Consider the following 27,948-nt stretch of genomic DNA (forward strand, 5'->3'; position numbering starts at 1 on the left):
CCACACATGGAACAGTCTCCCCAGAGGGACTACTAATAATGGGTGTTTGGCTCCTCCCCTCTCTCTCTGGGACCGCCTTTACTAATAATGGGTGTTTGGCTCCTCCCCTCTCTCTCTGGGACCGCCTTTACTAATAATGGGTGTTTGGCTCCTCCCCTCTCTCTCTGGGACCGCCTTTACTAATAATGGGTGTTTGGCTCCTTCCCTCTCTCTCTGGGACCGCCTTTACTTATAATGGGTGTTTGGCTCCTCCCCTCTCTCTCTGGGACCGCCTTTACTAATAATGGGTGTTTGGCTCCTCCCCTCTCTCTCTGGAACCGCCTTTACTTATAATGGGTGTTTGGCTCCTCCCCTCTCTCTCTGGGACCGCCTTTACTAATAATGGGTGTTTGGCTCCTCCCCTCTCTCTCTGGAACTGCCTTTACTAATAATGGGTGTTTGGCTCCTCCCCTCTCTCTATCTTGGACTGCCTTTACTAATAATGGGTGTTTGGCTCCTCCCCCCTCTCTCTCTGAGACCGCCTTTACTAATAATGGGTGTTTGGCTCCTCCCCCCTCTCTCTCTGAGACTGTTCTGTCTCTGTCTCTTTCTGAGTTTGGGGCTTTTAACTCTCTTTACACAAAACGATCTGATAGGCAGGGACCTCCCACCTGATGCCCAGGGGCCCTATCCAAGCAAGGCGTTTGGCCCCACTGCCCCATGTGACTTCCTGGCTGTTCCTGTGGGTGCCTTTATAGCCATGATATGGGGCAAGTTAATAAACATCTCACCCCCCCCCCCCCCAGAGTATTGGACTCCCCGGTGCCTTATTCCCCCCTGTGGCCCCCACTGCCCTTAGTGATTCCTATAGAGGAGGGGGAGCCCCTTACAGGAAGCCAGAGCCATATCTGGGGGGCTCAGTGCCCCCCCGGTAACACTACTATTGTTTATTAGGTGTTTGGGTGTTTGGCGCCGGAGGGAAGAGACTGTTATTGTATTATGTTCCTCTCGCTGTGCCAGATATGGGCCCTTCTTGCCCCGGGTGGGTTCAGAGTTGGGTCAGGACCAAGGGCAATTAGGCACAGGGGTAAGTATTGCCCCCCACAACTCCCACAATGCAGAGTAACTGCCCTCTACTGGGCACCTTGGCACTCAGCATGGCATGGATAGTCAGCACTTGGTTCTGGTGGGTCAGGACTGTTCCACACTCAGTAACTGGGGGTGTCGGTGCTATTGGGGGGCAGTGACAAACGTGTATATTCTGCGCTGATGGAGCCCCCCGACTTATTTGCAGGTACAGAGCCATTAGCCGCACGGAGCGATGAGGCCAAGCTCATTGAGGAAATGACCCCCCCGGCTCTGAGCCTCGAGTCCAAAAATAGCCGCCCAGGAACCACTTCCTCTGAGCAGCACCAGAACCTCTGCCTGTCAGACCCGACACCCTCGCTGGGAAACATGTCTGAGCCCTGTGACTTGGAGATGGGGGTCCGGCCTCTCCCCCCCTCAGGTACCTTCCTGGCACTGACCCACGGGGGGCTGTTACTTTGGATCCCTGGGGTTGGGCAGATCCAAGGGTCACTCATTAGGGTGCATGTTGGGCAGATCCAAGGGTCACTCATTAGGGTGCATGTTGGGCAGATCCATGGGTCACTCATTAGGGTGCATGTTGGGCTGATCCACGGGTCACTCATTAGGGTGCATGTTGGGCAGATCCACGGGTCACTCATTAGGGTGCATGTTGGGCGGATCCATGGGTCACTCATTAGGGTGCATGTTGGGCAGATCCACGGGTCACTCATTAGGGTGCATGTTGGGCGGATCCATGGGTCACTCATTAGGGTGCATGTTGGGCAGATCCACGGGTCACTCATTAGGGTGCATGTTGGGCGGATCCATGGGTCACTCATTAGGGTGCATGTTGGGCAGATCCACGGGTCACTCATTAGGGTGCATGTTGGGCAGATCCAAGGGTCACTCATTAGGGTGCATGTTGGGCGGATCCATGGGTCACTCATTAGGGTGCATGTTGGGCAGATCCACGGGTCACTCATTAGGGTGCATGTTGGGCGGATCCACGGGTCACTCATTAGGGTGCATGTTGGGCAGATCCATGGGTCACTCATTAGGGTGCATGTTGGGCTGATCCACGGGTCACTCATTAGGGTGCATGTTGGGCAGATCCACGGGTCACTCATTAGGGTGCATGTTGGGCAGATCCACGGGCCACTCATTAGGGTGCATGTTGGGCAGATCCACGGGTCACTCATTAGGGTGCATGTTGGGCAGATCCACGGGTCACTCATTAGGGTGCATGTTGGGCGGACCCACGGGTCACTCATTAGGGTGCATGTTGGGGCGAATCCATGGGTCACTCATTAGGGTGCATGTTGGGCAGATCCACGGGTCACTCATTAGGGTGCATGTTGGGCAGATCCATGGGTCACTCATTAGGGTGCATGTTGGGCAGATCCACGGGTCACTCATGAGGGTGCATGTTGGGCAGATCCATGGGTCACTCATTAGGGTGCATGTTGGGCGGATCCACGGGTCACTCATTAGGGTGCATGTTGGGCAGATCCATGGGTCACTCATTAGGGTGCATGTTGGGCTGATCCACGGGTCACTCATGAGGGTGCATGTTGGGCGGATCCATGGGTCACTCATTAGGGTGCATGTTGGGCGGATCCATGGGTCACTCATTAGGGTGCATGTTGGGCAGATCCATGGGTCACTCATTAGGGTGCATGTTGGGCAGATCCACGGGTCACTCATTAGGGTGCATGTTGGGCAGATCCACGGGTCACTCATTAGGGTGCATGTTGGGCAGATCCATGGGTCACTCATTAGGGTGCATGTTGGGCGGATCCACGGGTCACTCATTAGGGTGCATGTTGGGCAGATCCATGGGTCACTCATTAGGGTGCATGTTGGGCAGATCCAAGGGTCACTCATTAGGGTGCATGTTGGGCAGATCCATGGGTCACTCATTAGGGTGCATGTTGGGCAGATCCACGGGTCACTCATGAGGGTGCATGTTGGGCAGATCCAGGGGTCACTCATTAGGGTGCATGTTGGGCAGATCCACGGGTCACTCATTAGGGTGCATGTTGGGCAGATCCATGGGTCACTCATTAGGGTGCATGTTGGGCAGATCCACGGGTCACTCATGAGGGTGCATGTTGGGCAGATCCAGGGGTCACTCATTAGGGTGCATGTTGGGCAGATCCACGGGTCACTCATTAGGGTGCATGTTGGGCAGATCCACGGGTCACTCATTAGGGTGCATGTTGGGCAGATCCACGGGTCACTCATTAGGGTACATGTTGGGCAGATCCACGGGTCACTCATTAGGGTGCATGTTGGGCAGATCCACGGGTCACTCATTAGGGTGCATGTTGGGCTGAGTCTCTTTCTGTAGAAAAGGGTGGCTCTTGTTTGGGCGGCTGGGTGCCATTGGCTTATAGTCGTATTAAGTTGCCCCCTACCTGCTGTATAAGGGAATGCCCGCCCCGTGCCCAAGCGATACCCACGTGCAGATATAGGCAATGCAATATATTGGGTCACTCTGCGTCGCACCGAGTGCATTGTGGGTAAATATATACCAACCGTGGTGCCAGTGTGGCCCAATATACCATGGGCGCCCCCTTTGCCTTTGAGTTCACCAGAGCCAGATAATTGCTAAACTATAAAAATCAACATGGCAGCACTTACCTCTGTATGCCCACACTGCGCCTACTCAGTTCCACAGGTTCAGAATCAGAACCGCTGGGCCTACAGGTCAGTACATGTTTGGGTTGTTGGTTCCTATGCACTGGGGGCTGGGGGGGGCGCAGGGCCAGGTAATGTCTTATATAAATACAAATTATTTTATATAATCTTCCTTGGTCCAACACCCCCATATTCTGGCACCTTGTCACTATGGGAACTATTATACACAGTGGCCCTTCCTTGTACCTGGGGGGGGTCCAACAACTTCCCAGCCCCCCCTGTAACTCCCCTTCCTTGTACCTATCTAATGTATCTGCCAGTACCACTGATTCAGGGGGGGATCCCACAACTTCCCAGCCCCCCCTGTAACTCCCCTTCCTTGTACCTATCTAATGTATCTGCCAGTACCACTGATTCGGGGGGGATCCCACAACTTCCCAGCCCCCCTGTAACTCCCCTTCCTTGTACCTATCTAATGTATCTGCCAGTACCACTGATTCAGGGGGGGGGATCCCACAACTTCCCAGCCCCCCCTGTAACTCCCCTTCCTTGTACCTATCTAATGTATCTGCCAGTACCACTGATTCAGGGGGGGATCCCACAACTTCCCAGCCCCCCCTGTAACTCCCCTTCCTTGTACCTATCTAATGTATCTGCCAGTACCACTGATTCGGGGGGGATCCCACAACTTCCCAGCCCCCCTGTAACTCCCCTTCCTTGTACCTATCTAATGTATCTGCCAGTACCACTGATTCAGGGGGGGGGATCCCACAACTTCCCAGCCCCCCTGTAACTCCCCTTCCTTGTACCTATCTAATGTATCTGCCAGTACCACTGATTCAGGGGGGGGGGATCCCACAACTTCCCAGCCCCCCTGTAACTCCCCTTCCTTGTACCTATCTAATGTATCTGCCAGTACCACTGATTCAGGGGGGGGGGATCCCACAACTTCCCAGCCCCCCTGTAACCCCCCTTCCTTGTACCTATCTAATGTATCTGCCAGTACCACTGATTCAGGGGGGGGGGATCCCACAACTTCCCAGCCCCCCTGTAACCCCCCTTCCTTGTACCTATCTAATGTATCTGCCAGTACCACTGATTCAGGGGGGGGGATCCCACAACTTCCCAGCCCCCCCTGTAACTCCCCTTCCTTGTACCTATCTAATGTATCTGCCAGTACCACTGATTCAGGGGGGGGATCCCACAACTTCCCAGCCCCCCTGTAACTCCCCTTCCTTGTACCTATCTAATGTATCTGCCAGTACCACTGATTCAGGGGGGGTCCCACAACTTCCCAGCCCCCCTGTAACTCCCCTTCCTTGTACCTATCTAATGTATCTGCCAGTACCACTGATTCAGGGGGGGGATCCCACAACTTCCCAGCCCCCCCTGTAACTCCCCTTCCTTGTACCTATCTAATGTATCTGCCAGTACCACTGATTCAGGGGGGGATCCCACAACTTCCCAGCCCCCCCTGTAACTCCCCTTCCTTGTACCTATCTAATGTATCTGCCAGTACCACTGATTCAGGGGGGGGGGATCCCACAACTTCCCAGCCCCCCCTGTAACTCCCCTTCCTTGTACCTATCTAATGTATCTGCCAGTACCACTGATTCGGGGGGGGGGTCCCACAACTTCCCAGCCCCCCTGTAACTCCCCTTCCTTGTACCTATCTAATGTATCTGCCAGTACCACTGATTCAGGGGGGGTCCCACAACTTCCCAGCCCCCCCCTGTAACTCCCCTTCCTTGTACCTATCTAATGTATCTGCCAGTACCACTGATTCAGGGGGGGGGATCCCACAACTTCCCAGCCCCCCCTGTAACCCCCCTTCCTTGTACCTATCTAATGTATCTGCCAGTACTACTGATTCAGGGGGGGGGATCCCACAACTTCCCAGCCCCCCCCTGTAACTCCCCTTCCTTGTACCTATCTAATGTATCTGCCAGTACCACTGATTCAGGGGGGGGATCCCACAACTTCCCAGCCCCCCCCTGTAACTCCCCTTCCTTGTACCTATCTAATGTATCTGCCAGTACCACTGATTCAGGGGGGGGGGATCCCACAACTTCCCAGCCCCCCCTGTAACTCCCCTTCCTTGTACCTATCTAATGTATCTGCCAGTACCACTGATTCAGGGGGGGTCCCACAACTTCCCAGCCCCCCTGTAACTCCCCTTCCTTGTACCTATCTAATGTATCTGCCAGTACCACTGATTCAGGGGGGGGGGATCCCACAACTTCCCAGCCCCCCCTGTAACTCCCCTTCCTTGTACCTATCTAATGTATCTGCCAGTACCACTGATTCAGGGGGGGGGGGATCCCACAACTTCCCAGCCCCCCCTGTAACTCCCCTTCCTTGTACCTATCTAATGTATCTGCCAGTACCACTGATTCAGGGGGGATCCCACAACTTCCCAGCCCCCCTGTAACTCCCCTTCCTTGTACCTATCTAATGTATCTGCCAGTACCACTGATTCAGGGGGGGGGTCCCACAACTTCCCAGCCCCCCTGTAACCCCCCTTCCTTGTACCTATCTAATGTATCTGCCAGTACCACTGATTCAGGGGGGGATCCCACAACTTCCCAGCCCCCCCTGTAACTCCCCTTCCTTGTACCTATCTAATGTATCTGCCAGTACCACTGATTCAGGGGGGGGGGATCCCACAACTTCCCAGCCCCTCCTGTAACCCCCCTTCCTTGTACCTATCTAATGTATCTGCCAGTACCACTGATTCAGGGGGGGGGGATCCCACAACTTCCCAGCCCCCCCTGTAACTCCCCTTCCTTGTACCTATCTAATGTATCTGCCAGTACCACTGATTCAGGGGGGGATCCCACAACTTCCCAGCCCCCCTGTAACTCCCCTTCCTTGTACCTATCTAATGTATCTGCCAGTACCACTGATTCAGGGGGGGGGATCCCACAACTTCCCAGCCCCCCTGTAACTCCCCTTCCTTGTACCTATCTAATGTATCTGCCAGTACCACTGATTCAGGGGGGGGATCCCACAACTTCCCAGCCCCCCCTGTAACTCCCCTTCCTTGTACCTATCTAATGTATCTGCCAGTACCACTGATTCAGGGGGGGGGTCCCACAACTTCCCAGCCCCCCTGTAACTCCCCTTCCTTGTACCTATCTAATGTATCTGCCAGTACCACTGATTCAGGGGGGGGGGTCCCACAACTTCCCAGCCCCCCCTGTAACTCCCCTTCCTTGTACCTATCTAATGTATCTGCCAGTACCACTGATTCAGGGGGGGGGGTCCCACAACTTCCCAGCCCCCCCCTGTAACTCCCCTTCCTTGTACCTATCTAATGTATCTGCCAGTACCACTGATTCAGGGGGGGGGGGATCCCACAACTTCCCAGCCCCCCCTGTAACTCCCCTTCCTTGTACCTATCTAATGTATCTGCCAGTACCACTGATTCAGGGGGAGGGGATCCCACAACTTCCCAGCCCCCCCTGTAACTCCCCTTCCTTGTACCTATCTAATGTATCTGCCAGTACCACTGATTCAGGGGGGGGGGATCCCACAACTTCCCAGCCCCCCTGTAACTCCCCTTCCTTGTACCTATCTAATGTATCTGCCAGTACCACTGATTCAGGGGGGGGGGATCCCACAACTTCCCAGCCCCCCCTATAACCCCCCTTCCTTGTACCTATCTAATGTATCTGCCAGTACCACTGATTCAGGGGGGGGGGGTCCCACAACTTCCCAGCCCCCCCTGTAACTCCCCTTCCTTGTACCTATCTAATGTATCTGCCAGTACCACTGATTCAGGGGGGGGGGATCCCACAACTTCCCAGCCCCCCCTGTAACTCCCCTTCCTTGTACCTATCTAATGTATCTGCCAGTACCACTGATTCAGGGGGGGGGGATCCCACAACTTCCCAGCCCCCCTGTAACCCCCCTTCCTTGTACCTATCTAATGTATCTGCCAGTACCACTGATTCAGGGGGGGGATCCCACAACTTCCCAGCCCCCCCCTGTAACTCCCCTTCCTTGTACCTATCTAATGTATCTGCCAGTACCACTGATTCAGGGGGGGGGATCCCACAACTTCCCAGCCCCCCTGTAACCCCCCTTCCTTGTACCTATCTAATGTATCTGCCAGTACCACTGATTCAGGGGGGGGATCCCACAACTTCCCAGCCCCCCCTGTAACTCCCCTTCCTTGTACCTATCTAATGTATCTGCCAGTACCACTGATTCAGGGGGGGGATCCCACAACTTCCCAGCCCCCCCTGTAACTCCCCTTCCTTGTACCTATCTAATGTATCTGCCAGTACCACTGATTCAGGGGGGGGATCCCACAACTTCCCAGCCCCCCTGTAACTCCCCTTCCTTGTACCTATCTAATGTATCTGCCAGTACCACTGATTCAGGGGGGGGGATCCCACAACTTCCCAGCCCCCCCTGTAACTCCCTTTCCTTGTACCTATCTAATGTATCTGCCAGTACCACTGATTCAGGGGGGGATCCCACAACTTCCCAGCCCCCCCCTGTAACTCCCCTTCCTTGTACCTATCTAATGTATCTGCCAGTACCACTGATTCAGGGGGGGGATCCCACAACTTCCCAGCCCCCCCTGTAACTCCCCTTCCTTGTACCTATCTAATGTATCTGCCAGTACCACTGATTCAGGGGGGGGATCCCACAACTTCCCAGCCCCCCTGTAACTCCCCTTCCTTGTACCTATCTAATGTATCTGCCAGTACCACTGATTCAGGGGGGGTCCCACAACTTCCCAGCCCCCCCTGTAACTCCCTTTCCTTGTACCTATCTAATGTATCTGCCAGTACCACTGATTCAGGGGGGGGGATCCCACAACTTCCCAGCCCCCCTGTAACTCCCCTTCCTTGTACCTATCTAATGTATCTGCCAGTACCACTGATTCAGGGGGGGGGATCCCACAACTTCCCAGCCCCCCTGTAACTCCCCTTCCTTGTACCTATCTAATGTATCTGCCAGTACCACTGATTCAGGGGGGGGGGGTCCCACAACTTCCCAGCCCCCCTGTAACTCCCCTTCCTTGTACCTATCTAATGTATCTGCCAGTACCACTGATTCAGGGGGGGGGATCCCACAACTTCCCAGCCCCCCCCTGTAACCCCCCTTCCTTGTACCTATCTAATGTATCTGCCAGTACCACTGATTCAGGGGGGGGGGATCCCACAACTTCCCAGCCCCCCTGTAACTCCCCTTCCTTGTACCTATCTAATGTATCTGCCAGTACCACTGATTCAGGGGGGGGGATCCCACAACTTCCCAGCCCCCCCCTGTAACTCCCCTTCCTTGTACCTATCTAATGTATCTGCCAGTACCACTGATTCAGGGGGGGGTCCCACAACTTCCCAGCCCCCCTGTAACTCCCCTTCCTTGTACCTATCTAATGTATCTGCCAGTACCACTGATTCAGGGGGGGGGGGATCCCACAACTTCCCAGCCCCCCCGTAACCCCACTTCCTTGTACCTATCTAATGTATCTGCCAGTACCACTGATTCGGGGGGGGGGATCCCACAACTTCCCAGCCCCCCCGTAACCCCACTTCCTTGTACCTATCTAATGTATCTGCCAGTACCACTGATTCAGGGGGGGGGTCCCACAACTTCCCAGCCCCCCTGTAACTCCCCTTCCTTGTACCTATCTAATGTATCTGCCAGTACCACTGATTCAGGGGGGGGGTCCCACAACTTCCCAGCCCCCCTGTAACTCCCCTTCCTTGTACCTATCTAATGTATCTGCCAGTACCACTGATTCAGGGGGAGGGGGATCCCACAACTTCCCAGCCCCCCCGTAACTCCCCTTCCTTGTACCTATCTAATGTATCTGCCAGTACCACTGATTCAGGGGGGGGGGATCCCACAACTTCCCAGCCCCCCCTGTAACTCCCCTTCCTTGTACCTATCTAATGTATCTGCCAGTACCACTGATTCAGGGGGAGGGGGATCCCACAACTTCCCAGCCCCCCCGTAACTCCCCTTCCTTGTACCTATCTAATGTATCTGCCAGTACCACTGATTCAGGGGGGGGGGATCCCACAACTTCCCAGCCCCCCCGTAACCCCACTTCCTTGTACCTATCTAATGTATCTGCCAGTACCACTGATTCAGGGGGGGATCCCACAACTTCCCAGCCCCCCTGTAACTCCCCTTCCTTGTACCTATCTAATGTATCTGCCAGTACCACTGATTCAGGGGGAGGGGGATCCCACAACTTCCCAGCCCCCCCGTAACTCCCCTTCCTTGTACCTATCTAATGTATCTGCCAGTACCACTGATTCAGGGGGTGGTCCCACAACTTCCCAGCCCCCCCTGTAACTCCCCTTCCTTGTACCTATCTAATGTATCTGCCAGTACCACTGATTCAGGGGGGGGGGATCCCACAACTTCCTAGCCCCCCCTGTAACTCCCCTTCCTTGTACCTATCTAATGTATCTGCCAGTACCACTGATTCAGGGGGTGGTCCCACAACTTCCCAGCCCCCCCTGTAACTCCCCTTCCTTGTACCTATCTAATGTATCTGCCAGTACCACTGATTCAGGGGGGGGGGATCCCACAACTTCCCAGCCCCCCTGTAACTCCTCTTCCTTGTACCTATCTAATGTATCTGCCAGTACCACTGATTCAGGGGGGGGGGGATCCCACAACTTCCTAGCCCCCCCCTGTAACTCCCCTTCCTTGTACCTATCTAATGTATCTGCCAGTACCACACTCAGTAACTGGGGGTGTCGGTGCTATTGGGGGGCAGTGACAAACGTGTACTTTCTGCGCTGATGGAGCCCCCCGACTTATTTGCAGGTACAGAGCCATTAGCCGCACGGAGCGATGAGGCCAAGCTCATTGAGGAAATGACCCCCCCGGCTCTGAGCCTCGAGTCCAGAAATAGCCGCCCAGGAACCACTTCCTCTGAGCAGCACCAGAACCTCTGCCTGTCAGACCCGACACCCTCGCTGGGAAACATGTCTGAGCCCTGTGACTTGGAGATGGGGGTCCGGCCTCTCCCCCCCTCAGGTACCTTCCTGGCACTGACCCACGGGGGGCTGAGGGGCTGTTACTTTATCAGCTTAGTCGCTCTTTTTTCACACTTACACACTGTCACACAACATGTACACACACATTTATACACAAACATTTTTTTTTTTAATTTCACCACTTTGTTTTTAGTTTCTTTTCCCTAAAAACTGTTTATTCTGACAGCCTGACTAGCAGATATTCTGACCACTAATTACACAATACGTCATGTGACTTATTTTGTTGTTTCACTGATTCGCACAATGTTTGTGGTTTTATTGCATTTTTATCCCTGTATCAGTTCCTGATGTGGCTTTAGCAGAGCTTTGCTGTGTTACTTTGGTGTAGAAAATAACTTTACTTATTTTGAATTCATGAGAAGGTGTACTTTCCAAAACTGTATAATTTTCTGGGGGTCTCTGTATAGTTAGGGGGGTTACGGCATATAATACACTGACAGGGGGCTCTGTATAGTTAGGGGGGTTACGGCACATAATACACTGACAGGGGGCTCTGTATAGTTAGGGGGGGTTACGGCACATAATACACTGACAGGGGGCTCTGTATAGTTGGGGGGGTTACGGCACATAATACACTGACAGGGGGCTCTGTATAGTTAGGGGGGGTTACGGCACATAATACACTGACAGGGGGCTCTGTATAGTTAGGGGGGTTACGGCACATAATACACTGACAGGGGTCTCTGTATAGTTAGGGGGGGTTACGGCACATAATACGCTGACAGGGGGCTCTGTATAGTTAGGGGGGTTACGGCACATAATACGCTGACAGGGGTCTCTGTATAGTTAGGGGGGGTTACGGCACATAATACACTGACAGGGGGCTCTGTATAGTTGGGGGGGTTACGGCACATAATACACTGACAGGGGGCTCTGTATAGTTAGGGGGGGTTACGGCATATAATACACTGACAGGGGGCTCTGTATAGTTAGGGGGGTTACGGCACATAATACACTGACAGGGGTCTCTGTATAGTTAGGGGGGTTACGGCACATAATACGCTGACAGGGGGCTCTGTATAGTTAGGGGGGGTTACGGCACATAATACACTGACAGGGGGCTCTGTATAGTTAGGGGGGGTTACGGCACATAATACGCTGACAGGGGGCTCTGTATAGTTGGGGGGGGTTACGGCACATAATACACTGACAGGGGGCTCTGTATAGTTGGGGGGGGTTACGGCACATAATACACTGACAGGGGGCTCTGTATAGTTAGGGGGGTTACGGCACATAATAAACTGACAGGGGGCTCTGTATAGTTAGGGGGGGTTACTGCACATAATACGCTGACAGGGGGCTCTGTATAGTTAGGGGGGGTTACGGCACATAATACGCTGACAGGGGGCTCTGTATAGTTAGGGAGGGTTACGGCACATAATACGCTGACAGGGGGCTCTGTATAGTTAGGGGGGTTACGGCACATAATAAACTGACAGGGGGCTCTGTATAGTTAGGGGGGGTTACTGCACATAATACGCTGACAGGGGGCTCTGTATAGTTAGGGGGGTTACGGCACATAATACACTGACAGGGGGCTCTGTATAGTTAGGGGGGGTTACGGCACATAATACACTGACAGGGGGCTCTGTATAGTTAGGGGGGTTACGGCACATAATAAACTGACAGGGGGCTCTGTATAGTTAGGGGGGGTTACTGCACATAATACGCTGACAGGGGGCTCTGTATAGTTAGGGGGGGTTACGGCACATAATACACTGACAGGGGGCTCTGTATAGTTGGGGGGGTTACGGCACATAATACACTGACAGGGGGCTCTGTATAGTTGGGGGGGTTACGGCACATAATAAACTGACAGGGGGCTCTGTATAGTTAGGGGGGGTTACTGCACATAATACGCTGACAGGGGGCTCTGTATAGTTAGGGGGGGTTACGGCACATAATACACTGACAGGGGGCTCTGTATAGTTGGGGGGGTTACGGCACATAATACACTGACAGGGGTCTCTGTATAGTTAGGGGGGGTTACTGCACATAATACACTGACAGGGGTCTCTGTATGCAAAAGCTGAGCTGGCAGGCGAGAAATCCTTATGTGCTATTTTCATTTTGGGGTCAGTACATACCGCCGACTTTGGTATATCTATACATATTGGGCATCGAACTGTTCAGTAGGCCTCTGGCATTCATATTTAGGGGGTTTTATTTGGTTACTTTATAACCTGTAGGAGATAAGATTCTATAGACTGGAAGCTTTGAAGCGATTTTTAAAAGTTTCACATATTTTGACAAAAACCAATAACTTTAGGAAAGCATTGCGACTTGATAGTTTGGAGCAGACAGACAGTTGTGCCTATTCTGGATTCCCCAGAATCTGTTCTTTCCAAAAATGTATCATTTTTTGGGATAAACTTTTTGTTAGTGGAAGTTTTGGCCTTGAAATCTAAAGTATGCAGCTTTCTGGAGCAGTGCTTTGGGAATTTGGTAGTGTACTGCTGGGAGTTTGTGACCTATACAAGTGACAAATCCCCATAAAACTATATATATTTGGTATTGGCACGTTCAGGAGACATGGGACTTTCCAAATCAGTTGTATTTTTGTGCATAAAATAATTTTTGTTTCTGGTGTATGTGTGTTTATATTATGGAAGTATTTTTTTTCTTTCTTCATTTCAAGACATTTAGAAGCCTATGGGTCTGATTCACTAAAGTGCGATTTAATGTGCGCTATTTATAGCGTGCGTTAAAAATTTTACTGCGTCTTAATTTTGGCGATTTTCGCACGATTCACTATAAGCATACTCGCGCTTTTTTACGCGCAATATTGCATGCGTTATTTAACTCGCGAAGACTATTTCAATGCGGTATTTGCCGGTACATGTGCTAAATTACGCCCGCGAATAATCGCCGCATATGAATGGTAGCTTAGAAATAGTGTATAAAAATTGTCGCCGCATATAAATGGTGTATATAAATATTAGCCACATATAAATAGTATCATATAAATAGTAGCATATAAATAGTATCATATAAATAGTAGATGCTTATAAATAGTAGCATATAAATGGTATCATATAAATAGTATCATATAAATAGTAGCATATAAATAGTAGCATATAAATGGTATCATATAAATAGTATCATATAAATAGTAGCATATAAATAGTATCATATAAATAGTAGATGCTTATAAATAGTAGCATATAAATGGTATCATATAAATAGTATCATATAAATAGTAGCATATAAATAGTATCATATAAATAGTAGCATATAAATAGTAGCATATAAATAGTAGCATATAAATGGTATCATATAAATAGTAGCATATAAATAGTAGCATATAAATAGTAGCATATAAATGGTAGCATATAAATGGTATCATATAAATAGTAGCATATAAATAGTAGCATATAAATGGTAGCATATAAATGGTAGCATATAAATGGTATCATATAAATAGTAGCATATAAATAGTAGCATATAAATAGTAGCATATAAATGGTATCATATAAATGGTATCATATAAATAGTAGCATATAAATAGTAGCATATAAATGGTAGCATATAAATGGTAGCATATAAATGGTATCATATAAATAGTAGCATATAAATAGTAGCATATAAATAGTAGCATATAAATGGTAGCATATAAATGGTATCATATAAATAGTAGCATATAAATAGTAGCATATAAATGGTAGCATATAAATGGTAGCATATAAATGGTATCATATAAATAGTAGCATATAAATAGTAGCATATAAATAGTAGCATATAAATAGTAGCATATAAATGGTAGCATATAAATGGTATCATATAAATAGTAGCATATAAATAGTAGCATATAAATGGTATCATATAAATAGTAGCATATAAATGGTATCATATAAATAGTAGCATATAAATGGTATCATATAAATAGTAGCATATAAATAGTAGCATATAAATGGTAGCATATAAATAGTAGCATATAAATGGTATCATATAAATAGTATCATATAAATAGTAGCATATAAATAGTAGATGCATATAAATAGTAGCCACTAGTGATGAGCAAATGTGTTTTGGTTTCTTTAGTGAAAATTAGCAAATCTTTTGAAAGATCCACGAAACGGCAAAAATGTTGTGCGGGCAAAAAAATTGTTGCTGTGACTATTATTTTTTGACGCTTGTATAAATTTTTGTATGTGCGGTGAATTTTTGCGTGGCAAATTTTTTCAGGCGTTTTGCCATTGGCGCATTGTTTTGCGAAACGCATGAAAAAATCCGCCGCAAAAAAATTCAACGCACGTCCAAAAATTTGCTGCGAATCCATGCCTGGCGAAACATTTCATCACTTGTAGCCAAATAGAAATAGTCGCGCAAATGAACGCACGCCATGTTAGCCATACACGCCAATACTTGCAGAAAATTACTGTATTAAAAATGCCCATTTCCCTGCAAACTGGCGGCTGCGTCACTCTGGGGCCGACACAGACTGAATAAATAACACTGTAAGTCCATATTTTATTGCCAAAAACTCATTTACTGTACTTTTCTATAATTATCGCCTGCCTGTAGTAGGGGTTAATTTTCGCATAGCCGAATGCGATATTTAGCGCGCCTAAGTTATAGTGAATCATGCGATCGTATTCTTTTCAGCGCGGAAATGAACGTATGCGGTAAAACTAGTGCGAGAAATACTGCATGCGAAAATGCGACTTATCACATGCGGTAATGCTGTAGTGAATCGCGCGCTAATTGTCGCGTCTTTTTTACCGCAAAAAAGCGTACGATAAACTTTAGTGAATCAGGCCCTATATCTTGTTACAGAATTGGATTTACACAAAAACACCACCATATTCTGAAAGCTTAGGTTGCCCTGAAACAAACGATATATTGTTTTCCTGGGTAAACTAAAAGTCCCCCCCGAGGAAAGGCCCCTAAAGTGAAACAGTGCAAAATGTTCAAAAACTGTCTGGCAATATACGTTCTGCTTTGACCGAAACGGCTGGCAGTGAAAGGGTTAAACCCAAAAAATTCCCCCATGGAGTTCAGCAGTTCCCCAGTGGGGCGAGGTATATACAGTAACATGGGCTCCACTGGATCAAGGTGCTGCCATCTGCTGGCCATTCCCGAGAGCGCAGGGCAATAAGGGCATAGTGCAGTAGGGGGGGATCATTGGTCCTGACACTGAGGAGCTGACAGTTGGTATGGGGGGGGGGTATATATATATATAATGCCATGCCATTCTCTCAGCCCAGCTCCATGTCTCCTTCTCCATCAGAGAGAAAACAGGAAAGGGTGGAGCCTGTGACCGCCATGTTGTTGTTCCTTCTGCTTTTCATCTGCTTCCTCGTGCAGCTTATGAATATTTCCCTCCGACTCAGAATGACCAGTAAGTAACTGGTATGGCCACCATTCCTCTGGGAGCTGTACTGAGTCTCATAGGGCTGGTACTAGGGGTATTTGCCTAGGGTGCAACAGTGGAGGGCACTAGACAGGTACTGCCTATCCCTAGGCCTCTTGCCCCCGCTTGTCACAGGGGGCGGTACTATCCCAGTATGGCTCCTAGGGGCCAGTCAGAACATCATCACTAGAGTTGGCCCAATGCCGTACTATCCCAGTATGGACCCTAGGGCCCAGTCAGAACATCATCACTAGAGTTGGCCCAATGCCGTACTATCCCAGTATGGCTCCTAGGGGCCAGTCAGAACATCATCACTAGAGTTGGCCCAATGCCGTACTATCCCAGTATGGCTCCTAGGGGCCAGTCAGAACATCATCACTAGAGTTGGCCCAATGCCGTACTATCCCAGTATGTACCCTATGGCCCAGTCAGAACATCATCACTAGAGTTGGCCCAATGCTGTACTATCCCAGTATGGCTCCTAGGGGCCAGTCAGAACATCATCACTAGAGTTGCCCCAATGCTGTACTATCCCAGTATGGACCCTAGGGGCCAGTCAGAACATCATCACTAGAGTTGGCCCAATGCCGTACTATCCCAGTATGGCTCCTAGGGGCCAGTCAGAACATCATCACTAGAGTTGGCCCAATGCTGTACTATCCCAGTATGGTTCCTACTGGCCAGTCAGAACATCATCACTAGAGTTGGCCCAATGCCGTACTATCCCAGTATGGCTCCTAGGGGCCAGTCAGAACATCAGCACTAGAGTTGGCCCAATGCTGAACTATCCCAGTATGGCTCCTAGGGGCCAGTCAGAACATCATCACTAGGGTTGGCCCAATGCCGTACTATCCCAGTATGGACCCTATGGCCCAGTCAGAACATCATCACGAGAATTGGCCCAATGCCGTACTATCCCAGTATTGACCCTAGGGGCCAGTCAGAACATCATCACTAGAGTTGGCCCAATGCTGTACTATCCCAGTATGGCTCCTAGGGGCCAGTCAGAACATCATCACTAAAGTTGGCCCAATGCCGTACTATCCCAGTATGGCTCCTAGGGGCCAGTCAGAACATCATCACTAGAGTTGGCCCAATGCCATACTATCCCAGTATGGCTCCTAAGGGCCAGTCAGAACATCATCACTAGAGTTGGCCCAATGCCGTACTATCCCAGTATGGCTCCTAGGGGCCAGTCAGAACATCATCACTAGAGTTGGCCCAATGCCGTACTATCCCAGTATGGCTCCTATGGCCCAGTCAGAACATCATCACTAGAGTTGGCCCAATGCCGTACTATCCCAGTATGGCTCCTAGGGGCCAGTCAGAACATCATCACTAGAGTTGGCCCAATGCCGTACTATCCCAGTATGGCTCCTAGGGGCCAGTCAGAACATCATCACTAGAGTTGGCCCAATGCCGTACTATCCCAGTATGGCTCCTAGGGGCCAGTCAGAACATCATCACTAGAGTTGGCCCAATGCCGTACTATCCCAGTATGGCTCCTAGGGGCCAGTCAGAACATCATCACTAGAGTTGGCCCAATGCCGTACTATCCCAGTATGGCTCCTAGGGGCCAGTCAGAACATCATCACTAGAGTTGGCCCAATGCCGTACTATCCCAGTATGGCTCCTAGGGGCCAGTCAGAACATCATCACTAGAGTTGGCCCAATGCCGTACTATCCCAGTATGGCTCCTAGGGGCCAGTCAGAACATCATCACTAGAGTTGGCCCAATGCCGTACTATCCCAGTATGGCTCCTAGGGGCCAGTCAGAACATCATCACTAGAGTTGGCCCAATGCCGTACTATCCCAGTATGGCTCCTAGGGGCCAGTCAGAACATCATCACTAGAGTTGGCCCAATGCCGTACTATCCCAGTATGGCTCCTAGGGGCCAGTCAGAACATCATCACTAGAGTTGGCCCAATGCCGTACTATCCCAGTATGGCTCCTAGGGGCCAGTCAGAACATCATCACTAGAGTTGGCCCAATGCCGTACTATCCCAGTATGGCTCCTAGGGGCCAGTCAGAACATCATCACTAGAGTTGGCCCAATGCCGTACTATCCCAGTATGGCTCCTAGGGCCAGTCAGAACATCATCACTAGAGTTGGCCCAATGCCGTACTATCCCAGTATGGCTCCTAGGGGCCAGTCAGAACATCATCACTAGAGTTGGCCCAATGCCGTACTATCCCAGTATGGCTCCTAGGGGCCAGTCAGAACATCATCACTAGAGTTGGCCCAATGCCGTACTATCCCAGTATGGCTCCTAGGGGCCAGTCAGAACATCATCACTAGAGTTGGCCCAATGCCGTACTATCCCAGTATGGCTCCTAGGGGCCAGTCAGAACATCATCACTAGAGTTGGCCCAATGCCGTACTATCCCAGTATGGCTCCTAGGGGCCAGTCAGAACATCATCACTAGAGTTGGCCCAATGCCGTACTATCCCAGTATGGCTCCTAGGGGCCAGTCAGAACATCATCACTAGAGTTGGCCCAATGCCGTACTATCCCAGTATGGCTCCTAGGGGCAGTCAGAACATCATCACTAGAGTTGGCCCAATGCCGTACTATCCCAGTATGGCTCCTAGGGGCCAGTCAGAACATCATCACTAGAGTTGGCCCAATGCCGTACTCTTTGGATGAATAACAATGTCACATTTTTGTTGTTTTGTTGCAGACACAAAGTCACCGGAGGAGCCGTTCTGGGCAGGTGGGTTCTGGGTCGGACATCAGACCCATTAGCACTGGGACTGGGACTCGCCTAAATAATTACCTAACAGCATTAATCAATGTATTCATTTTTATTCTGAATTCTGGAACATGGATATGGGGGGGGGCACAATAGTCCAGTGATGCAATATTGTATTTCTGTATAGGGAACCTGCACAAACACTCACATACACCCACCCAGTGTGGCAGTGACAGTACAGGGACCCCCACGGGGAGTAGTGTAGGTGCTATGGGGGCAGTGACAGTACAGGGACCCCCACGGGGAGTAGTGTAGGTGCTATGGGGGCAGTGACAGTACAGGGACCCCCACGGGGAGTAGTGTAGGTGCTATGGGGGCAGTGACAGTACAGGGACCCCCACGGGGAGTAGTGTAGGTGCTATGGGGGCAGTGACAGTACAGGGACCCCCACGGGGAGTAGTGTAGGTGCTATGGGGGCAGTGACAGTACAGGGACCCCCACGGGGAGTAGTGTAGGTGCTATGGGGGCAGTGACAGTACAGGGACCCCCACGGGGAGTAGTTTAGGTGCTATGGGGGCAGTGACAGTACAGGGACCCCCACGGGGAGTAGTTTAGGTGCTATGGGGGCAGTGACAGTACAGGGACCCCCACGGGGAGTAGTTTAGGTGCTATGGGGTCAGTGACAGTACAGGGACCCCCACGGGGAGTAGTTTAGGTGCTATGGGGTCAGTGACAGTACAGGGACCCCCACGGGGAGTAGTTTAGGTGCTGTACCTTACTATGGGGCATGTTGGTTCTACACGGGATCTCACTAGTCACTAGTGTTACTGTACGGGTGCTGTGATGGCTCAAACCTTGGGCTGATCACATGATGAGAGAATGAGAAGGAAAGTACAGACTGACGGACACTCTCAGAGTTTGTGGTCCCTGCACTTGACATGAACTGGGATCCAAAGACAAATGAATGATTTTGTAGAACAGGAAGATGGTTCTGGGGCTGCTCTGTTTGGGTTCTGCTGGATCTGATAATGAAATAGTTGGTTTCGGGGAAGAATGATGATGATGATGATGATGAAAATTGTATTCTGTTACAGACGTTCAAAGTGAATCGAGAGAAAAAGTAAATGATAAACCGGGTTCAACTATCCATCAGACAGGTACCGCCCCAAATGTCCTGTTCAGCCAATGAGGTCCCATTTATATTGAATTAAAGGGGAAGTTCAGCTTCCTATACAAGTGTTTGCAATTGGTTATAATAGGAATGTAGCTTGGGGTAACCAATCTGATTCCAGCCATTAGTCTCACACCCACTGTGGGGTCCCGGGGGCGTAGGGGGGACATCTCAGGAACATGTATTGGGTCTATAACTGGGAGCGACTGTCTCTCTTGGAGGTCTCACCTTATGTTTATATCAGGCCCCTCTATGAGTATTTGCCCCGTTGCTCTGTTGCAGGTCTGCCCGCCCTGTGCCCCCCTATGAGTATTTGCCCCGTTGCTCTGTTGCAGGTCTGCCCGCCCTGTGCCCCCAAACATGGGTTTTCCTTGGGGCAAAATGTTATTTTATTTCTGAAGAGAGAATGAAACAAGAGGAAAGTGAGAGTTTCTGTAGGGAAAGGGGCTCCATCCTGCTGTCTGTCCGAGAGCCCAACATACAGGTAAGAGCTGCAGTCGGATTGCGAGACCGCCCCACGCACTGGGTATGTTGGATATTACTTCAGATGAGACTGCCGTTTCCCTGTTCCCCCCATAGTGATATACAAACTGGGAGGGTGCAAGGAGCCCCCTAATGCTTCCCCCCCCATGTCTCATTCACACAGCCCTGAGCGCCTCGTGTTCTACTCACAGCAACCTGTATTGGGGGTACTTGTATCGGAGGTACCTGTACTGGGGGGGGTACCTGTATAGGGGGGTACCTGTATAGGGGGGTACTGTAGTGGGGGTACCTGTATTGGGGGTACCTGTATCGGGGGTACCTGTACTGGGGGGGGTACCTGTATAGGGGGGTACTGTAGTGGGGGTACCTGTATTGGGGGTACCTGTATCGAGGATACCTGTATGGGGGGGTACTTTAGTGGGGGTACCTGTATTGGGGGTACCTGTATTGAGGGTACCTGTATGGAGGGTACCTGTATTGGGGGGGTACCTGTATTGGGGGGTACCTGTATGGGGGATAGTTGTATTGGGGGTACCTGTATGGGGGATAGTTGTATTGGGGGTACCTGTATTGGGGGTACCTGTATTGGGGGGTAACCTTATGGGGGATAGTTGTATTGGGGGTACCTGTATTGGGGGTACCTGTATTGGGGGGTACCTGTATGGGGGTAGTTGTACTGGGGGTACCTGTATTGGGGGTACCTGAATCGAGGATACCTGTATGGGGGGGTACTGTAGTGGGGGTACCTGTATTGGGGGTTTCTGCATTGGGGGTTTATGGGTTACTTGGAGGAATCAGGACTAATCTCCAGGGTAATATCTCTGTCTGTTTCAGAGGATAATAGACCTCACAGGGCAGGAATACTGGGTCGGACTGAAGAAACTTGTTCACTATAAGGGAGTAAACTGGACCGGACAATGGGGCGACGGTTCCACTGAGTAAGTTCCCCCCATGAGAGGTGGGGGCAGGGGGCAAGTTTATGGGAAAATATGGGCAAAAAGTGGGACAGGTAGGACAGAAGGCAGATATGAGTAGCGGGAATGGTAAGAGGGAGGGGCAGATATGAGTAGCGGGAATGGTAAGAGGGAGGGGTAGATATGAGTAGCGGGAATGGTAAGAGGGAGGGGCAGATATGAGTAGCGGGAATGGTAAGAGGGAGGGGCAGATATGAGTAGCGGGAATGGTAAGAGGGAGGGGCAGATATGAGTAGCGGGAATGGTAAGAGGGAGGGGGTAGATATGAGTAGCGGGAATGGTAAGAGGGAGGGGTAGATATGAGTAGCGGGAATGGTAAGAGGGGGGGGCAGATATGAGAAGTGCGGAATGGTAAGAGGGAGGGGCAGATATGAGTAGCGGGAATGGTAAGAGGGAGGGGCAGATATGAGTAGCGGGAATGGTAAGGGGGGGGCAGATATGAGTAGCGGGAATGGTAAGAGGGGGGGCAGATATGAGTAGCGGGAATGGTAAGAGGGAGGGGCAGATATGAGTAGCGGGAATGGTAAGAGGGAGGGGCAGATATGAGTAGCGGGAATGGTAAGAGGGAGGGGTAGATATGAGTAGCGGAATGGTAAGAGGGAGGGGTAGATATGAGTAGCGGGAATGGTAAGAGGGGGGGGCAGATATGAGTAGCGGGAATGGTAAGAGGGGGGGCAGATATGAGTAGCGGGAATGGTAAGAGGGAGGGGCAGATATGAGTAGCGGGAATGGTAAGAGGGAGGGGCAGATATGAGTAGCGGGAATGGTAAGAGGGAGGGGTAGTATGAGTAGCGGGAATGGTAAAGAGGGAGGGGTAGATATGAGTAGCGGGAATGGTAAGAGGGAGGGCAGATATGAGTAGCGGGAATGGTAAGAGGGAGGGGTAGATATGAGTAGCGGGAATGGTAAGAGGGAGGGGCAGATATGAGTAGTGGGAATGGTAAGAGGGAGGGCAGATATGAGTAGCGGGAATGGTAAGAGGGAGGGGGCAGATATGAGTAGCGGGAATGGTAAGAGGGAGGGGTAGATATGAGTAGCGGGAATGGTAAGAGGGAGGGGGTAGATATGAGTAGCGGGAATGGTAAGAGGGGGGGGCAGATATGAGTAGCGGGAATGGTAAGAGGGAGGGGCAGATATGAGTAGCGGGAATGGTAAGAGGGAGGGGCAGATATGAGTAGCGGGAATGGTAAGAGGGAGGGGCAGATATGAGTAGCGGGAATGGTAGAGGGAGGGGCAGATATGAGTAGCGGGAATGGTAAGAGGGAGGGGTAGATATGAGTAGCGGGAATGGTAAGAGGGAGGGGTAGATATGAGTAGCGGGAATGGTAAGAGGGGGGGCAGATATGAGTAGCGGGAATGGTAAGAGGGAGGGGCAGATATGAGTAGCGGGAATGGTAAGAGGGAGGGGCAGATATGAGTTAGCGGGAATGGTAAGGGGGGGCAGATATGAGTAGCGGGAATGGTAAGAGGGAGGGGCAGATATGAGTAGCGGGAATGGTAAGAGGGAGGGGCAGATATGAGTAGCGGGAATGGTAAGAGGGAGGGGCAGATATGAGTAGCGGGAATGGTAAGAGGGAGGGGCAGATATGAGTAGCGGGAATGGTAAGAGGGAGGGGCAGATATGAGTAGCGGAATGGTAAGAGGGAGGGGTAGATATGAGTAGCGGGAATGGTAAGAGGGGGGGCAGATATGAGTAGCGGGAATGGTAAGAGGGAGGGGCAGATATGAGTAGCGGGAATGGTAAGAGGGAGGGGCAGATATGAGTAGCGGGAATGGTAAGAGGGAGGGGCAGATATGAGTAGCGGGAATGGTAAGAGGGAGGGGCAGATATGAGGCGGGAATGGTAAGAGGGAGGGGTAGATATGAGTAGCGGGAATGGTAAGAGGGAGGGGTAGATATGGGTAGCGGGAATGGTAAGAGGAGGGGCAGATATGAGTAGCGGGAATGGTAAGAGGGAGGGGTAGATATGAGTAGCGGGAATGGTAAGAGGGAGGGGCAGATATGAGTAGCGGGAATGGTAAGAGGGAGGGCAGATATGAGTAGCAGGGAATGGTAAGAGGGAGGGGTAGATATGAGTAGCAGGGAATGGTAAGAGGGAGGGGCAGATATGAGTAGCGGGAATGGTAAGAGGGAGGGGCAGATATGAGTAGCGGGAATGGTAAGAGGGAGGGGTAGATATGAGTAGCGGGAATGGTAAGAGGGAGGGGCAGATATGAGTAGCGGGAATGGTAAGAGGGAGGGGTAGATATGAGTAGCGGGAATGGTAAGAGGGAGGGGTTAGATATGAGTAGCGGGAATGGTAAGAGGGGGGGCAGATATGAGTAGCGGGAATGGTAAGAGGGAGGGGCAGATATGAGTAGCGGGAATGGTAAGAGGGAGGGGCAGATATGAGTAGCGGGAATGGTAAGAGGGAGGGGCAGATATGAGTAGCGGGAATGGTAAGAGGGAGGGGCAGATATGAGTAGCGGGAATGGTAAGAGGGAGGGGCAGATATGAGTAGCGGGAATGGTAAGAGGGAGGGGCAGATATGAGTAGCGGGAATGGTAAGAGGGAGGGGCAGATATGAGTAGCGGGAATGGTAAGAGGGAGGGGCAGATATGAGTAGCGGGAATGGTAAGAGGGAGGGGCAGATATGAGTAGCGGGAATGGTAAGAGGGAGGGGCAGATATGACGGGGCAGTTGAGTATGTGGGTGCCGTGGGGTGGAAAGGACATGCCAAGGGGCAATAATGCCAGGGCTGGTTATAGTACTGACCCGTGATGCCCTTCTCTGTTGGGCAGGACCATCATTCAGAACACAGACACCTCTGGGACCTGCGCCAAACTGGGCCGGAACGTTGGGCTGGAGAATTGTTACCGACTGCTGCGCTGGATCTGTGAGCGCCAAGTAAAGGCCTAAGGGGGAGCCATTTATCTGCGCAACTCCCCTACTCTGGGGGGGCACCGGCTCTTCCTTCCCCTGAGCCCTCGCACCCCAGGAAGGGCAATACCCCCGGGTAATACCCATCTGTATAAGTGTCAGCTCTTGGGATCTCTAATCAAATCCAAGTCTCCCTCACTGGGCGGAGCTCTCAGGCAGAAATTACCCCCCATCCCCCAGGGTGGGGCACAATCCCGGGTATAAGGGGAGTTTCTTTCTTGCTTGTTGTTTATGAATATTACGTTATCTATTAGGAACTCAGACACCGCCCCTGTTAGAAACAATCACTTTATTTCATACTTTACATAAATTACACATTTGTACAGAGATTTATTCTTTAATAACCTTCCTTTTATTAGTTATTCTGCTAATTACTCATCTAATCATATCTCAGCCTGCAGCCCCTGTATCAGATGGGGCCCATGGAACTGGGTTGGGGTGTGCAATTAGGCCAAGCAGCACTATATGGGGGGGCATAATTGTCAGGACATGGGGTACAATGGTTGGGACATGGGGTACGATGGTTGGGACATGGGGTACGATGGTTGGGACATGGGGTAGGATGGTTGGGACATGGGGTAGGATGGTTGGGACATGGGGTAGGATGGTTGGGACATGGGGTACGATGGTTGGGACATGGGGTAGGATGGTTGGGACATGGGGTAGGATGGTTGGGACATGGGGTAGGATGGTTGGGACATGGGGTAGGATGGTTGGGACATGGGGTAGGATGGTTGGGACATGGGGTAGGATGGTTGGGACATGGGGTAGGATGGTTGGGACATGGGGTACGATTGTTAGGACACTGGGTACGATGGTTAAGACACGGGGTACAATGGTTAAGACATGGGGTACGATGGTTAGGACATGGGGTACAATGGTTAGGACACTGGGTATGATGGTATGAGATCACAGGAGGTAAGTGCACATAGACCTGCAGGTTCTGTTGGGTTTCTAGGGTTTGGTTCCTCTACCCATGAATCACTATAACGTGACCTGGAATTAGCCAGTTGGGGATCCCTCCAGCCCCAATCTATGGTCCAAACAACACTATTTCCGCTACCAGTGTGTCACCTCCTTGTTCATGGTGCAGGCAGTGTTGGCCAACTGGACGTTCCCAAGTGCCACCTCCTGCTCGGCCGGAGACACCCGATGAATGACCATGAGGTACCGGTAGTTGCAGATGCTCCACTTGAGGTTGTGTTTGGCAAATCTGGTGCTGGAGAGGAGCTTAATCCCTGCCCTGTCAGCCAAAATCCCAACGTAGGCATCTTCCATAGGGATGGGTGGCGTGGCCTGTGCCACGGCCAACACAGTCTTAGCCACATCCAGGGACAGGACATAGCCAATGCCACTGGCATAAGGAGGGTACGTGTCTGGCTCATAGCTCTGCTTGGAAACGTACCACTTACTGGAGGGGTCCCTTATGACGACGCGCTTCTCCCTGGAGAAAGTGGAGCCAACGTAGAGACCCTCCCTGAGCTGGTTGCTAAGGGCCAAGAAGGCCGGAAGCCGCTCAGTGTTGACAAAGCAGTCGTCGTCTGTCTTCAGTATATAACGCGGCTGGCACGTGCCCGCTGCCCACTGCAAGCCGTGCATCACCTTCAGCGTCAGGTTCCGATAGGTGTCCAGGTAGTTGCCCATTAGGATGTCGCCGTTTGCTACGTGCTCCTTATGGATATGCCAGTCCAGTTCTACGTCCAGCGTACGTCCAATCAGAAAGACAGCCTGCCAGGGGTAAGTGGCCATGGCACCTTGGGCGGCCCAGGTCTTCCTGATCACCTTCCTTTGCTCCGTATGAGCCGGGTGTGAGGTGACCAAGATGAGCAGCACCAGGCGATCCCGGCAGGGGGGCCGCACCAGGTCTCCATGGAAGAGGGGGGACAAGTCAAGCCCCAGGGCTCCTTTGGGCCCTTCCTGGGCAACGTGGCCCCAAACCAACAGCAGGATCAGGAAGGTGCCAACACAGAGACAGACCTTTAAGTGCCAAGTCCGTATGTGAGCCATTGGGCACGCAGTGCATGGTACCAACTGGCTCCGCAGGGAGACTCTCACTTGCCCACTGGCACAGCAAGGCTTCCCCAGTTCCCCGCCGGACTCTGACTCCTTACTGCGCCATTGTGATTGGCAGAGCAAAGTCCGATGTGATAATCACTGGAAATGTGACACAACAAGGAGCTGCCCCTTCCCCCACCCCCTAAGCACAAAGGCTTCCCATTCAGGGGTGGGAGGCAGACTTACCCTTTGTTTGTGCTTTGGTGAAACTGAGAGAGGAGGGACCCCGAGCCGAGGGGGGGGGGGGATCCTGACGGATCTGCCGAGAGTTGTTTGTGCGGAGACTTGGATCTTGTTCTGATCCGCGACTGACCCATAACAAGGGGACGGTCCCTAACGAGCGTCAGCCCCTCAGCCAAACAGCAGGGTCCTGTCTCCAGCCCTGGTGCGACTGTCAGGGAATCACAGATGGTTTCAATTACACGGCACACAGAGGGTTAATGTGGCTCCCCACGTGCACAGACATGCACTCAGTGCAAATAACCCGGGGGGGGGGGCACCGACTGACAAATAGCAACACACAGAATATCAGGGTGGGGAGGGGGGTGTAGTAGTCACAGAAGCTCACACTCTGCACAAAAGTGCAACAGGCCTAGATTGTTAGCTCTGTGGGGCACACAGTGTGTGTGTAACTAGATATAAATGGAATGGATTCCCCAGGCAAAGCAGGGCGTCCCACAACTACAACTCCCAGCGCCCTGCCAGCACAGAGTGAGAGGATACTGAGAGTTGTAGTTGAACTACATCCCAAGCTCTGTAGGTGCCCTCTCTGGGGGGCTGTTTAGCGGAATATTCTGGGCTGGTTCCAGGGAGGAGCACAAAGGTCACGTGACTCGGCCTCTCATTCTGCTGCTTCTAATGGGGTCTCTGTACTGATCCCCTTTATCCGGCTCCCTGTGCCCCAAACTCTAACACGCGGGGCCCCTTTAAGGCTGTAACTTAAACACATTCACAGCCAATAGGAAAACAGCTTTATCCCATACTTATGCACCAGCCTGCCTCTACCCACAATGCCTAGGTGCTCAGCATTTTAGGGGGGACCATGGGGGAAAATGTTGCCTGCTTTTATTTTTACAAGCCCCCCCGATGGGCACTTACTGCAATATCAGCTGAGGGGCCCCAGACTGTGCCCCAATCAAGTAATAAAGCTGGAGGGGCATAAATAGGGCTGGGCATTAACCCCGCACATGGTGCCCCATGGATCTCATCCTCCTGAGACTGTTTATCTGCGGGGCCCTAGTGGCCCTTGGGTGCCCGGCCCTGCTAGCCCTGACCCCTATCTCTAAACTCCTCGCTGGAGCCCAAGCTGCTCAGCTAACTGATCTGCCCCTGATTGTTGCCCATCAAGATCTGCCCTGGCCCTGGTATTTCAAGTACCCCGAGCCCAAAACAGCCCCATGCAAGTCCAGCTTCACAGCCTGCCAGGTGCCTGAGGCAAGAGAAAGGGGACCCCTAAATACGGTGCCACAGCCCCTCTCTAGGAGTGTCAGGCAGGTATATAGAAAGGGGGGTACAGTGGGGGGGTAAGATAGATGATGAGAGGAGGAGGGGGGACTGTGGGGAGCAGGATAGA

The 27,948-nt window shown here is 51.4% G+C and overlaps 2 protein-coding genes and 1 long non-coding RNA gene across 3 annotated transcripts in view; 1 reads left to right on the forward strand and 2 right to left on the reverse strand.

Moving 5' to 3' along the window:
- retn.1 overlaps positions 1-27,948 on the reverse strand; it is a 65,288-nt gene that overhangs the window by 31,159 nt on the left and 6,181 nt on the right. The window lies entirely within an intron of this gene.
- LOC101730266 (killer cell lectin-like receptor subfamily B member 1C) lies at positions 1,211-24,649 on the forward strand. Its single transcript, XM_031895025.1, has 8 exons — positions 1,211-1,486; positions 10,492-10,704; positions 15,955-16,065; positions 18,762-18,794; positions 19,868-19,930; positions 20,280-20,428; positions 21,262-21,365; positions 24,182-24,649. Exons 1-8 carry the CDS (start codon positions 1,249-1,251, stop codon positions 24,297-24,299), a joined length of 1,029 nt encoding a protein of 342 aa, XP_031750885.1. The 5' UTR covers positions 1,211-1,248; the 3' UTR covers positions 24,300-24,649.
- On the reverse strand, positions 24,623-27,893 carry LOC101734599 (beta-1,3-galactosyltransferase 5). The gene has a single exon (XM_004920868.4). It carries the CDS (start codon positions 26,325-26,327, stop codon positions 25,380-25,382), a length of 948 nt encoding a protein of 315 aa, XP_004920925.2. The 5' UTR covers positions 26,328-27,893; the 3' UTR covers positions 24,623-25,379.

Source organism: Xenopus tropicalis, chromosome 1 (assembly GCF_000004195.4).
Source record: "Xenopus tropicalis strain Nigerian chromosome 1, UCB_Xtro_10.0, whole genome shotgun sequence".
NCBI lineage: Eukaryota > Metazoa > Chordata > Amphibia > Anura > Pipidae > Xenopus > Xenopus tropicalis.

What these genes read in the sequence shown, in the direction of transcription:
- LOC101730266 (XM_031895025.1), top strand. Translation starts at nt 1,249, where the DNA reads ATGGAGCCCCCCGACTTATTTGCAGGTACAGAGCCATTAGCCGCACGG. An exon ending in CCGGCCTCTCCCCCCCTCAG is followed by an intron (nt 1,487 to 10,491) that starts GTACCTTCCTGG and finishes ACTTATTTGCAG; the next exon opens with GTACAGAGCCATTAGCCGCA. An exon ending in CCGGCCTCTCCCCCCCTCAG is followed by an intron (nt 10,705 to 15,954) that starts GTACCTTCCTGG and finishes CTTCTCCATCAG; the next exon opens with AGAGAAAACAGGAAAGGGTG.
- LOC101734599 (XM_004920868.4), bottom strand. Translation starts at nt 26,327, where the DNA reads ATGGCTCACATACGGACTTGGCACTTAAAGGTCTGTCTCTGTGTTGGC.